This window comes from Anguilla anguilla, chromosome 17, assembly GCF_013347855.1.
Source record: "Anguilla anguilla isolate fAngAng1 chromosome 17, fAngAng1.pri, whole genome shotgun sequence".
Taxonomy (NCBI): domain Eukaryota; kingdom Metazoa; phylum Chordata; class Actinopteri; order Anguilliformes; family Anguillidae; genus Anguilla; species Anguilla anguilla.
In genome coordinates this window covers 9877923-9892135 of record NC_049217.1, presented here as the reverse complement: position 1 = coordinate 9892135, position 14213 = coordinate 9877923, and the positions used below count along the sequence as shown (strand labels likewise).

Below are 14213 nucleotides of genomic sequence, written 5' to 3'. Positions count from 1 at the left end.
CCCGCTCCCCTGGTACAGGACAGCTGACGGCCAGCTAAACTGTGTGTGCTGCTCGCTACCCTGCGCTCTCTCATCCAAAATTATGGCCATTAGTATAGAGTTGGTCCACCCTTTGCTAACTATAACAACCTCCACTCTTCTGGGAAGGCGTTATACTAGATGTTGGAGCACTGCAGCAGGGATTTGCTTCCATTCAGCCAGAAGAGCATTAGTGAGGTCGGGCACTGATTGGGTGATTAGGCCTGGCTCGCAGTTGGCGTTCCAACTGATCCCAAGGGTGTTGGATGGGGTTCTTCCACACCATCCTTGACAAAACCATTTCTATATGGACCTTGGTGTGTGCCCAGGGGCATTGTCATGCTGAAACAGGAAAGGGCCTTCCCCAAACTGTTGGGGAAGCACAGAATCATCTTGAATGTCATTGTATGCCATAGCACTGTGATTTTCCTTCACTGGAACTAAGGGGTCTAGCCCAAACCATGAACAGCCCCAGATAAAGTGGTGTCCAGATACTTTAGGTCATATAGTGTACCATGCAGGAACAAAAAGAGAAACTTCCTCAACTACCTCGAGTAACATTCAGCTCTGTGAGCTAAAGGTCTTTTAAGTCGGTTTTTGTCTAATTAAAAATAATCAACGGTATAGCCACCTGACTAAAAATGTTTTACCATGTGCATTAAACAGATGCTTGGGTTTAATTTGCTTTTATGGATAACCCATTCTTACTCAGGGCAATAGTTAAATGCTCATCACTGCAATAAAAGTGTTCTCCAGGTCTCACATTCCAATACAGCCACAGGAGGAAGACACCCCTTGGCTACATGTGCTGCCGGCAGGCAAGTGGCCATAAACGGCTTTTGTGACAATGCAAATAGTCCTAAGCAGCAACCGCAAAACTGCTGGCCTTCTCTGGCATGTGCCAACAACAAATTAACAAGAAAGTCACCCTCCAATTAGCTCCATATTGCTGCTCCAGTATCTGCTCCACAGCAGCTTTTAGGACAAAAGTCAGTTTGAGGAGTGTCCCGTATTTTCCCCCACTATTGACGTTATTCAGAGAATGTGCCCTTCAGAGGAAAATGGAAAAAAAGGTCAGTGGTTATGAAAAATATTCCTGGAAAAAATGTGCAGTGATGGCGCACAATGGGGGGGATTGTTCTCTCAAACAAAAGAGGGAGAAAGGTATGAATATCAGTGCTGATAAGACATCTAAGCACCAGCTTTTCTGTTGCATTGGCATTAGCATCTCAAACAGCTTTGCGGTTTTGTGAACTTTGGTTGCAGCCAATATCCCAACTACACAGTCCCAACTAGACAGTCACCTCTTGGAGATCCACCCTCAATGGACAGGAAGTAACTGGAGAGAAACCGAAAAAAATTCTGAGGTAGTTACTTTTGCACAGGAAAACACTGATAGATCAAGGCAGTGACATCATTCCTAAAGAGTGGCTGTTTCCCAGAATGCATTGCCTCTTCCGCCCTACAGTGCATGCCGTCAGAGACCACCTAAACACATTCAGTTGGCTCGCCATGCCTACATGTTATGTAAGTTCTGCATGCTGTCTGTATTGGTGTGCCAGCCATGGAGATTCTGACTAACCACACCCACCCCCTCATGAATATTTATAACAAGGCAGCAAATCAGAACAGTCTGTGACTTCAGCAATGGGATGGAATTTTCTGCCTTAAACATTCCAAGCTGAATATCAGTTTAGAAAACAGTATATCTCTGGTTCCAAGTGACTCACAACCAGTCCTTGTGGTTCCCCCGACCCCCATGGAGTGAATGCCTGTATGCCAGAACCAGTCACATGATGCACTTAGGCCATGGCATGCAGTCCACAGGCAGATCATGAAAAATACAATGAGAGGTTTTAGGGCCACTGTGATTCGCTATACACGCACTGAAATCGTTCACCATGATTTTGTGGCCTCCAATGGCTCACTGTGGTTTATCCAGATAAAGTGCTGTCTTCTCGGTACAGAGAAGCGGAGGCAGGCTACATACGAATCAGTGCAAGAATGCTAGTGTATATCATATGGCTATCTCATAATGGGCGATGAAGTGCAGCTACTGACCATATGTAGATCAGTGTATAATTAAAGTTTTAGTTCTATAAACACGTTTAAACAAGCCCCCATGTCTAGCCCACATTAACACCTACCCACTCACCCTTCCACATTTGAGGAGAGAATAGATTAAACCTGAACTGAATGACTGGAATAAACCTTTGGGTTAATCGTGCTGGTTTGACCTCTCGAGGGACAAATTCAGTTTTACAAGTGCTTTTGAACTTGGTTCAATAGCTTTGGGGCCATTGGACCTGTAACATGCATGTATGCAATGTGTTCAGTCACTTGTTAACTTGCTCAGGTATTGATATTAATGCTGATATATGTGCTAGTAAGACTAAAGTAACACACATATCAGTTCACTGTAAAATCTAGAACCCAGATAACCAATAGAATACATGCATTACGTTACAAAACATTTCCTTTTTCTTTCACATACAAACGTAAACATATTTTCTCAAATAAATATACAGATTTTGCCATTAAAATCCTATTCAAAATTGGCATGTGCAGCCAAACGTTTAATATGACAATGTTAATGAAAATATTAATTAGATAAATTACTTATTATGTATTTATAATGCGTTTATTCTGTAGGAGCACATCACGCGAGGAATAAGAAGGGTAGTATCCACAAACTTCTTGGGACAATGGTGTAACATCACATTGTCAGACACTCTGAATGCAATAGAAATTCTGCCGTCGTGCTAATCCACTCTAATTAAATTGCTTTGCGCTGATTCCATAACCCCCTACATTCCTCGCCCTCAAAAAAGGAGGGGCGGGTGGGAGACTGCATCAAGCAGGATTAAAGTTTGCTCAACCGGGACTCGAAAGATGCATCTACGATGCCAAATATCTATTAGCCAAGAGTTTATCATTCATTCCATAATTTTTAAGAAACAAAATGGTTGGAGCGGAGCTTTGGAGCAAAGGGATAATAAACGATTACGTCCCCAAGTAGGGGGTGTAGGTGAGGCGTGGAGCTTGTGATCCACCAACCAATCTTGGGGGTGGGGGGTTGGATTTTCAGGGGGCTGGGCGGTTTTTTGAGATTACCTAAAGGGAAGTGGGACTTCAACTTCTAACGGAGGGTCTGTGAGCAGCACGGTATTGCTGCGCGTATTCGGATGTGAAGTGCAGTTGGCCGAAACTTTATTTTGCAACCAAGGCAGTAAATATCGCCGACACGTTTCTTTTTTGGGGGGACTGTATATTATATGCCAGGAGGTGATTGTTTTTCAACTGATAAAAATTACTTTGGCGATTACGCATTTGTCAAAAGTTATCTGGAAGCAGAAAGTTCAAGATGTCAGATACTTCTGTGAATGACCATCTGGAGGGGATATTGTCCGATTTTGAAGGTAATACAAATAAACTACGATAATAATCATACTAATGTGCATAATGTGTGATAGACATGTATCTCCGTATAGTTAAATGCATACATACAGTCACACAATGACCATTGAGTCCTGCACGACTGTGTCGCAGTTGATAGGCTGTAACGATGTCGTCATAATTGCAATATACAAATTTATACCCTTCAGGATCAATTAATGTGCGCAGTACTGCCATTCAGGTTAGGAATTTCTTCATACACATTTTTTTCACAGAACAAGAATACAATATACTGCTTGGGGGGAAAATATTGATGAACACCGGCGGCACGACAGAAAAAGTTGTTCTAATTGAAGAATGTGTGTTCTGAGCGTTGGAGAAATGTTTCACGTCTCCGAGTTAATCGTCGCGGGAAGCGGTACTGGACATTAAACTTCAATACGAGAGCGGCGCAATTAAATGTATTGTTTTCGCACAAAGGACGAACAGAAGTGTTTAATTTTATAGCCTACTTCATGCCGACCTCCCGAGTTTCACTGGAATTTTTCTAGTAAATGGCAGTGGGATACAAGCACAAAAATCAATCCGATGTATCCGGAAAAAGCACACGCTGATTACTGATGATTTGATTGACACTTATTTTACATGACACTATTATACATGATCAGATTTCGACTGGAATTGCACAGCCCTCATTTTGCGCAGCCTCGTCGTGTCAGGCTACACCTGTGGAATTTTGGAACCATATAATGGGTTCTCAGAACTAAAATCTGTCATTTGTAACTGAGCTAATCTGCGAAGCGGCAAAACGTATGACGAGTGAGTTTTTCGACATGCACTCAACTAAATAACCTGTTTTTGAATACGAATTTTATTTCACTTTCATGTTTTTTTGGTTAAACTTTATGTACGTTCAATCTCTCCTTTTCCAGCCCGCCCTGTACTTAGCAATGCGAGTGAATTGTCCTTGCATGGGAGTGGTGATTAGTCTCACTTAAGAGAAGTGGTAAACAGTTCATTTCTCTATCCTTACATGTAACTGAATTGGCAAATATATAAAAACAAAATACCCCATGTCAACAAAAAGGTGACAGACTCCATAATGTTTTGACAGGTGGTGTTTTTAATGAGGAAACCAAACCTGGAAAAGAACATGATCAAAGAGAGAGGGACCGTGTGTGAGCGTGGGCGCGCGCGGCCAATGTTGTTAACCTATTTGGAGAATTGGTGTTGATTTTTTTGTACAAGAACACACATTCCCATAGGCTAGTGATTATTCGGTTAATGAACACAGAGGTCAAAACACACTGGCATTTTCAATGTCCTAGAATAAAATGCAACTGCAAAACACAGAATTTCTGGCAAATTCTCATCGGCCAATTACTGTGTGAGGCCACGCCTTATATGACGACATTTGTTCAAGAGCTAATTAGGCAGCCCTTTCCAACCGAGTAATCATTTTATAAAGAAAAAAGAAAATAAACGGACGAACTGACCCTCATAACCCCATGAAGTCATTAACATCGCCAAGTTACAAGAACATATTTATGGTTATGGTGTTAAGTGGAAATCCACAATATACTAGGGTATATATAGCTGCCATTAAATTGTTTGTATTAAAGGCCTTAATATTTTCAAAGAGCGCTTTCAACGACAATCCGGGAGCCAGAAGCATGTAGGCTGCTTAACTGGGATTCACTAAGTGTGACAACTATAAAGTCAGTATGGTCAAAGGACAGGATTGTTGTGGTCATCTGCAATTTTCTGTGGCATCCTTTGAAATGCAGCCTACAGTGCTCTGCTTTTGTAGACATGAGGCTCAATTAGCTCTGGCGTGAGCTTTCTTTTTCAAGAACTGGAGCGTCCTGGTGGTGTACGTTAGAATGAATCATATAGAAAGAGTCGCATTAATCGGTTTAAGCCATACCACCCCCTGCCTTTTCTGGCACGGGAGTCATTTTACCGTGTTTAGTCCCACTTAAGGTCCGTGGTGGACTTGTCAACACACAGCAAGCCAAGGGCTGAGCTTGCCAGGTTTGCCACTGGTTGCGTGAGACATTTCGCGATCCTTTCTTTTGGGCGTAACCGACAGAGCATTCTCCCCCCTCCGTCCACGCTGGGAGAACGGACAGTTGACTGCGCGCGGCAAATCAAGTCAACGTGAAAAACCTGAGGGCGCCTGTCGAGTCCCAAGCCTAGAGACAGAGCATATTTAAAAGGCACTGCCTGTAAACTACAACCCAAGGAAAAGGTTTTGTTGGACGCATCAAGGAAACATTTATGATGGTTGACATTAGAAAACATCTACTCTTAAGCGGTCTCATGCTAAGCTGTAAGATATCATGACCAGATAATCACATACATGAACAGAGCAACTCACCTCTACAACAGACACTAAAGGCTGGTGATGCACCAATTTAATGCAAAAGTACAATTTTTGGATCTCCTCCAAACTTCCCCCAGACAAGACCTGGAATATATTTATTGAAACACTCTAGAGTTTAAACATCTTTTATGTCAATTTTAGTAAACCCTTTTGTACCATCCACTGACTAGATGCTTTTAAACAATGTTGAACAAGGTACTAAAAAATGTAGTTAACTAGGTTGCCAGTTGTGTCACATTGGGAGTACTTTAGCTACAGCAAGGCTACCACTGAGGGAAAATGAGCTACATTATGACTATTAGAATGTAGCTACCTACATTACTGTGACCTTTTGGATGTGAAGCCCCTCCTTTTAGCTAAGCTGACAAGATTCAAGGGGCCATTTCCCAAACCGTTCATAGGCCCATGTAGTTGTGAATTCCACCAATGGAAATGCCATGGATTCACAAAGCACATGTATTTGATTCTGGGGAAGGTTGGTACCATGTGTGAAAGACTGGTCATAAACTGAGTGAACCAAACATCAACCACATTTTCCCTTCTCAGGCTCTCCTGCTATTACTGAAATATTTTGGTTTAAATGTATGAATGAATCAGAAGTCACAACCGGTTCTGAGGACATAACATTCAAAACATAGTGCGAGCGCTTAAGCAAGCCAAGTTTGATAACTTGCACCGCACTGTTTTAGTCACATGCACCATATCTCCATTCATTTAAATGGATATATGATAGATATAAAAGTATAGCTTGTCAGAAATATCAGACCCTGGCACACTTAGATATAGAATTTACAAGCTGAATTTTCATTAGTCCATTTAGGATATGGAAACAAAGCTAAAATAAGCAGTATTTAGAAGAGTTTGCAGCTCAAGTTTGTGATTTAAGTCATGCAATTTAAATGCAAACTCAAAAACTGCTGTCTTTGTAATGATTACAGTGATTAAACTCAAATCAATTGAAAGTTGTTTGCCTTGCACAAAGAGTATGGTGCTGTGTGAGACAAAATTTAATTACTTGCCAATGGGCACAGAAAATTCTGTAAAGTGAACGTTTTGAGAACTTTAAGTCTTTGAAATTATGTTCACAGATGTCATCAATATTTTAAAAGCTCTGGGGCTTTGAGTCTAACAGTATGCATGTTAGTTGCTGGAAGAATTAAGCAATAAACTCTGCCTTTGCTCAGTTGCTGTACATCCATATAAAAACCAGTACATGCTTGGATAATTCTGTCATAAGCAAAATAATGGTGATAAAAAGGGGATGAGGCAAAAGCTGCAGAATAGCTTTAAGTGTCCATGCGAACAGTAACTGGATACTGCAGGCTTTTGAGGCCGACTCACACAAGGGTGGTTTTGTCTATTAAAAAAAATCTAGGAATGTGTTGGTTGGATTGTTTTTATGATAGGGGCATAGAATATTTACAGCTCATTAGTAATGGGCTATGAAGTGCGGTAACTTTCAAATATTTAGACATGTATGTCATTTTCACTTTTCTTCATGTTATTCCTTTGAGCATAGCAGTGCAAATCACCATAAAATTACATTGTTGAATCAATTTTGTAAGTACTGCACGTAAAACCATTGTTATCCACTTGGGAAAAATATCCAGTGAGCCGAAATTCCACATAGTGGCCCATAGGTTTTGACCAGTTAAAATGGAATAAGCCTCAAACCAGGATTTGCTTAACTTGGAATTCAATGCGACACGCCTTCTTTTCAGTGAGACTGCACCCGAAGTGCGCATCTACCACGTCCCCACTAAAGTCAGCCAAGCCGAGCTGCGCATCGGGAAAAAAATGCTTCACTTGTGTTGAAGTTCGGTTGAGCGCGCCTATCATTATTAGTATTAGTATCAGTATCAGTCTGGTTGCTAGCTAATGATGTTGGCTAGCAGGCCAAATGTAGTTGTTGACCTGCATATAAGTTCTTTTGAGGGGGGGCGGGGGGGCATTTGTCAGTAGTACGAATGCACTTCATAAACCACGCTAAGTATGGCCACCATGTTGGCAGCTCACGTTTGCTTTTGCTCTCAGACCGAGAAAGGGAAGAGGGGTGTTCATTTTTAGCGCAAATTTATCAAGACTAAAACAGAAAAAGAAAAGGTCAGTGTCAGAGATCAGAGGGTGGTACTCACAAGAAAATTGTATTGTTATTATTCTAAAATTACTCAAAAACCTGTATGCGCTATGAAAATGTAATGGATAGTTTTTTTTCCCCCCATGCTACCTTGAAACTTGTTGAAAAAATAAGCTTAAATGCTTCAATGCAACTTGATTTTGGAAGAAGTTAAGTTAATACACTACTGGAAAATGTAGTTCAAGAAACTCAGCTACTCCCAACACTGCTTGTCACTTTTTATTTCCAAAAAATACAAATGATCTTCAGGCTCCAATTAAACCACAGAAATGGCAGCCATTTGTGCACACATTGCACAGCACATGTACACTAGTGTGAGTGCTTCCAAATGAAAGAAACCCACAACGGGACAGGCCTACAATTACGAGGGTCCCTCCAAATTGGGCAGAAAAATGGATAATAAAAACATGAAATACTATTAGTCCAGTACAAAAAAATCAAGGGGTCACCAGGCCCTGCCAGCTCTGATAGAAATGGTTTGCCAGACACCGGGTGATAGGGGGCAGGGGCTTGATTCGGCTGTCCTCAGCAGGGCCACAGTCCTATTTTCACGCTGACCACTGCCTCTAAATCAAAACAAGGGATCGTGTTGCAGTCCCTTTTTTCCCCCCAAATTCCTCTTGCCCCCCTGCATTCCAGCCAGCTTCAGGGCACCAGGTCGAAGGGAGATGATGTTTTAGGAGCAGAGGTGGGGAGGGGCGGGGGGGGGGGGGGGGGGGTCAGAGAGTAATCTGGGGGGAGGGGCACGCGCTGTTCATGTGGCCATTTCGGCAGTGGCATTCAGTTGTTACGGTAACTGCCCGGACTCCGCTGGGCGCGAGTAGAATTCTCTTTGGCTGTTTGCGCACCTCGGACTGGTTTGATTACTCTGCCCCCGCTGAGGGAGAACAAGGTGCAGGACTGTTCCTCTGAAAATAAAAAAAACCCGCGGCGGTTCTCAGTCAGCGGCGATGATTTATGTGCGTTTCCTGTCTTACCCCAGGGCACGCGCTTTTGTCGTCGTCTCACCAAAGGCAAACAGCCCGTCTCTAAGCGCTCGGGCGCAGCCGGCGCGGTGCGGGAGTCACCGGCTCGCCCGCGTGCCGAACGCGCCGGCTGACCGAGCGGTCTGCTAACGGCCTCTTTTTACCTGCTTCAGTCAGGAATGTGAGTAAACCAGGGAGCATGCAGGTATTGCACAGCGTTGCCAGGCTGTTCCTCTAACTACAAAAACAAGGAATTTGCCCCAATCACGGATTTCTGCTTAGGGACCCAGACATTTTGCCACACAGTATAAGACCAGACACCTCTTGTGAACTCTTGTTTTTTATTTTTACACGGTGACGTATTATTTATTATTTTAAGAAGCAGAAATGATTTTTTTTGAAAGACCTCTTGAAAAATTTGACCTATACATCAAAATAAGCACTGTCTGGAGGAGGTAATTTTCAGGAAATTACTGTTTACCGACATGTTCAAATTCACTTTGAGTTCCAGTCGACACAGAGTACAGGTTTAATATATGGTAAACTACCAATTTTTTTTTTTTTTTTTTGAGAGATGACAGCCTCAGGTGCCCTTTAAGTCAGGGGTAATACAGTATTTTGACTTGCGAAAAGCCACTAAAGTGTTTTCTAGAAAGAGGAGATGAGACGAATGATGGGGAAAAGCACAAAAACCTCCCTCAGGCAGCAAATTTGGTGTCACCGTTTCCAAGGCAATGGCCCTGGGAAAAAAAAAAAATTGCTCAGAATTCTGGGTCCAGATGTGCCTGGGTGGAGTCTGTCTTCCACAGGTAAACTGAACACACCTGATCTGTTCTCTGAGCTGCTGGGGGGGTGGGGGGTGGGGGGTCGTCAGTAAATACCTGAGAAGAATGTCAGGCTGTGGGTTAGTCAGGGGGATGGGGGGTTGGGGTAGTCTCCTGGGACAAGCTCCATCCTGTCCTGATGTCTGTACACCAAACAGAGAGAGAGCCAACTTTCACCCATGCAGCGTTACGATGGGCAGACTTTACAGCCCTCTGAAGAACATGTTATTTTCTCTCTTGAAACAGACATGGATGCTGTCTGGGGGAAACACTATACAGGCTAAATACTGGCATATACATCTATACATCAGTACCTTATCATATAGCCCAACGTATAGCCTTTATAGTATAACAGGTGTAGATTAATTGGAAAGTTTCTCCGATATTAGTATGTGAAATATGAACCTCTGAGAAAGAGCTTACTTTGCTGATCAATGTCAATACGTATCCATCCTGGAAGGCCTAATGAGGCTTATTTACATGGTGCCTGGCACTAACTGTGGTTTTTAGTTTTCCCAAGGAACTGTCTTGTTGCTTTCAAAGGCTTCATACAGGAACTTGGCACATCACTGGAGTTGCTATGGCTGCTGGTCTCTGGGGCCTCAGGGAAGGGCGGCAGTTGGCAGCCAGACGACCATGTGTTGCTCTCCTATAGGCTGGTGCTGGAATTGACCTCCCACAATGCACTGGGGGCATCACTGTGGTAACAAGCAATTTCTGGAAGGGTGGCAGAGTGGATTGAGTTGAGTTTGTCTTGGGTTGGGGGTACTGAATGTTCTGCTTTATTGAAAACTGAAGGTTTGTTGCTTTGTTGAGCTCAAAAAGCAGGTTCTTGCAAATGTTCAGTACCCCATGTGACTGATACAGATTTTCTTGTTTCTGATTCTACTCATTGCATGCTGAAGCACTGCAACTGTAGAAGCCAGTCACTTGCAGCCGAAGCTCATTCCCAGCTTGCTCCTCTCGTGAATATTCCTAAAGGGTGGTGACCATTACTAGAAATCTTTCAAGTGGAATCCTACAGGACTACAGGGAACAAACAGCGGGGTTTGTGATTTACACTCTCCAAAATCCGCCCCCGTGACCTTTCAGCCAGAGCCGCTACCAACAGGCTGTTAATTTAGTGCCTCAATTCACCGGCCCGCTCGCTGTGGGCCAGCGGCACTGGAAACACACGGCATGTCAAACATCAGCAGGTCTGTTCTTTAAGGCGGCGCCGTGACTGATGCACAAACTCGCCTTCGTGGTGGTTTGGCGGTGATTCACGCCACCTTAAAAGCGCTCGTGTGAGGCCGGGCGGGGCCTGCCGTCGGGTCTTTGAGAGCCGGCCCCCGGGGGTCAGCTGTGCATGTGTAGCGGTGTCCAGGTCGACCCTGGCGTGTTTTCCAGGTCAGATGCTGAGGTTAGGATCACACTTTCCGGAAAAGCGATGAGGTGCAGTTAAGTGCCGGCGCGCCTGTCTCACAGCGGTGCCTGTCCGCTGATGGGAATCAGCGTTACTCCACATTCGTGGGACTTCTAAATAGCGTTTTAACAGGAAGATTAAAAACTAATCATTTCAGTGTCCTATCCAGTTAACGAACTAGCCCCTTCAGGGCCTCTACATTAACATTTTTTTTTTCCAGGGAGCGCATGTGCTCCTAAGCTGAAACATTTAGGAGCACACTAATGCATTCCAATAAGTAGATAAGTAGTGCTTCTAAATTATTTTTACAGTTAGCGCACACACAATTAAATTTTTAGGAGCAAAATGCTGCTAAAATGGGAGCACTGTAGAGCCCTGCCCTTGCTACAGTGACAAGCCCCAAGTTTGGAACTGAATCCTGGCCCTGCCAGTGCTGACTGTGGCCAGGAGTAGATGGAGCGCAATCATAATGTCTTGTGACACTGTGATACAACTACAGCTTTTATAAATTGGAAACTAAATGAACAACATGTCAAATTCTACTTTTTCATTGTTTATTTTTTTAAATAGTGATGGAAGAGCGGGGGTTTATGCCCCACAGAATGAGGAAAGTGAATCATATACAAAATGTAAGAACTGCACAAAGTTAAACAAGCAAGAAACTGCACAGCAAACAATATCATGATGATATACGGTTTCCTGTGACAATTTTCTAAGTGGCGGACCAGTTCACCACAACTCAAATAATGAAAAAATAATTTACTCTCTAACCTCACTCTGTAGCCTTGCTAAACTAGTGTGTATTTGTGTTATTTGGGTGATTCAGCACATCCTGCTCGGGCAGTTTGAGGGCAGAACATTCAGCAAAATGGACTGCAGCCACAGTGATCAGTGCTATGAAGCAGCTACACTGACTCAGACCAACACGCTTTGATGTTAAGCAGAGTAATTGAATTGGTTCATATGAATCGGTGATTGACAGCACATTGAAGCTCCGCCTATTACAGGCTTCAAGTCTTCCTTTAAACAGAGGCTCGTTCCTGTCAGACTGTGAGAGCGCAGCGCAGCGCGGTGTGTAACTTAAGACTTCAGACCTGTGGGAAAGTGCCGAGACGCGGAAGCAGTGAGCGTTCGACTATCACGCTCGACCGCGGCAGCAATTATACCCAGGAGAATTTGAGAGGGTGCCAGTAATGACCTGATGCTGTCCCTCCCCGCGCTCCCTCGATCAGGCTTCAGGAAGCGGCTCAGGCCGGCTCGAGAGGCAGATGCCATTATAAAAGGCCTTCACCGCGCCGTGCGGTGTGGACGAGAGCGAGCGCGCGTCTCCTGGCTGATTTAAAATGTCTCTGCCCTGTAATTGAGCCTTAATGAAACCACCTGATCACCCGTGGAGACCCTGCCGGGGGATTTTCAAACGCGAACGTTTTCAATAGCAAACACTTCCGCCCTTTGCGAGAGGCGAACGGCGCGGCAGTAAATTTCAAACGCAGAGAGAGAGAGAGAGAGAGAGCTGCGCGTCTGTGGAGGTGCTGAAAGAGGTCACGCTGACACGGGTTTAATGGCCGTTAAATCTCCTGCAGCTGCTTTATGGAGCTCGCACTGGAGTTACTGTACCCTCCATTCACTCACCTCATTTGATTTAGTGGCTCGGACTCGCTGTTAATTAGTAGCACCCGCTAACAGGAAGAAATGCCTCAGAAACCGCTGATAAACCCTGAGAAGGCAACATGTTGAAGGTCAATATTCACTTAGCATCTCCTAAATTCCTTTAATCTGAAGACTGCTATGAAGGTCGTCCTATGTCCGAGGAGCCCCAACTTTGGACATGTAGACACATCTGACACCTTTGTCCAAAAGCAGTGGGTATCTAACACGCAAGTACATGAAAGAGTGTCTATGATAATCGATAAGGTGCCCGGGGCAGCATTTATTTGAATGTGTCAATCACACACTAAAACGGCAGGTTTTATGGGGCTGATTTACGGGCTCAGAGCAGCTCAGAGCAGCGAAAACTTCCCTCTCCCTGCTTTTATATGGCAGTCAGTTTTCCTCTGTGCGAGGAGGCAAACTCAGAATGACGGTGGGATTCTGGGTAAGAAGTTGGGAGTTGGGGAAGTTACTGTAATCTGACCCTGACCTCAGACACCCCCCCCCCCGAGTCGGTCTGTGAATTGGCTCTTTGTGCACGACCGGCCCGTTCACTGGCAAAGGGGCAGGGTGATCTGGCGCGGTTTACCAATGGCCGCTTGTACCCAAGAGAATGAGAGTATGAGACAGCACATGCCGATTTCACAGAGCATGCGCTCCGTTTTTTTTCTTTTTTTTTGTCTAATGTTCCTTTGTGGTTTTTTTAAATGACATTTTTCAAACAATGCAGAAATATGTCCTCAACTCTGCAGCCGAACACTGGCGCAGAAAATATTAGCCAGCATTCTCCCAGCGAACGCAAACTCCTCCCCCCCAGCAGAGCTTTTACAAGCAACATCCTTTAAATGCATTTCCGTTTTTTTCTCCCCTGCAGTTGGGGACGCGCTCCAATATGTTCTGGATCTGGACGCGTTTCTTCTCTTACATCTTCCATTTTAGCTCGAAAAAAAAAAAAAAATCCTGCTTCTAATCATCTTGGAGGAAATTCTTGGAAAAGCCAACCGACCCACTCTTATCCGTCTACTGGTCTCCCGCGGAGACGGGAATGGGCCCCCCTCAAAGCTGGTGCCGAGACGTACAGGCTGTAATAGAGACCGCCGCTCCGGCACGACAGGGGAAGAGGATTAAGATGCGCTGAGCTGGGGGGAGCAGGTGTGGATGAGACAGGCTATTAACTAATTGAAGGGGGCTGCAGCGATGCCAGACCTCCCAAGGCCTGATTCACACCTTTCTCAAGCCCTGAAAGAGACATTAATAACCAGATTCTGTTTATGCTATTAAAACGGCTTGCAGGATGAGTGGTCTCATTCATTTTAAACCGCGTCTGCATCTGTCCGGAAGAGGGATACTCAGCCCCTCATAATTGGGGGGAAAAAGCTGCATATATTCACTGAAGACTTATTATTTGAAGTGGGTGGGATTGGTGCCTGTC

The 14213-nt window shown here is 44.3% G+C and overlaps 1 protein-coding gene across 1 annotated transcript in view; it reads left to right on the top strand.

Moving 5' to 3' along the window:
- The first annotated feature begins 3143 nt into the window (after positions 1–3143).
- The window catches only part of sept12 (septin 12), a 66683-nt gene continuing 55613 nt past the window's right edge, over positions 3144–14213 (top strand). Inside the window, exon 1 of the mRNA XM_035397314.1 lies at positions 3144–3437. Within this exon, the coding sequence (XP_035253205.1) occupies positions 3383–3437 (55 nt within the window). The 5' untranslated portion in view covers positions 3144–3382. The remainder of the gene's footprint in view (positions 3438–14213) is intronic.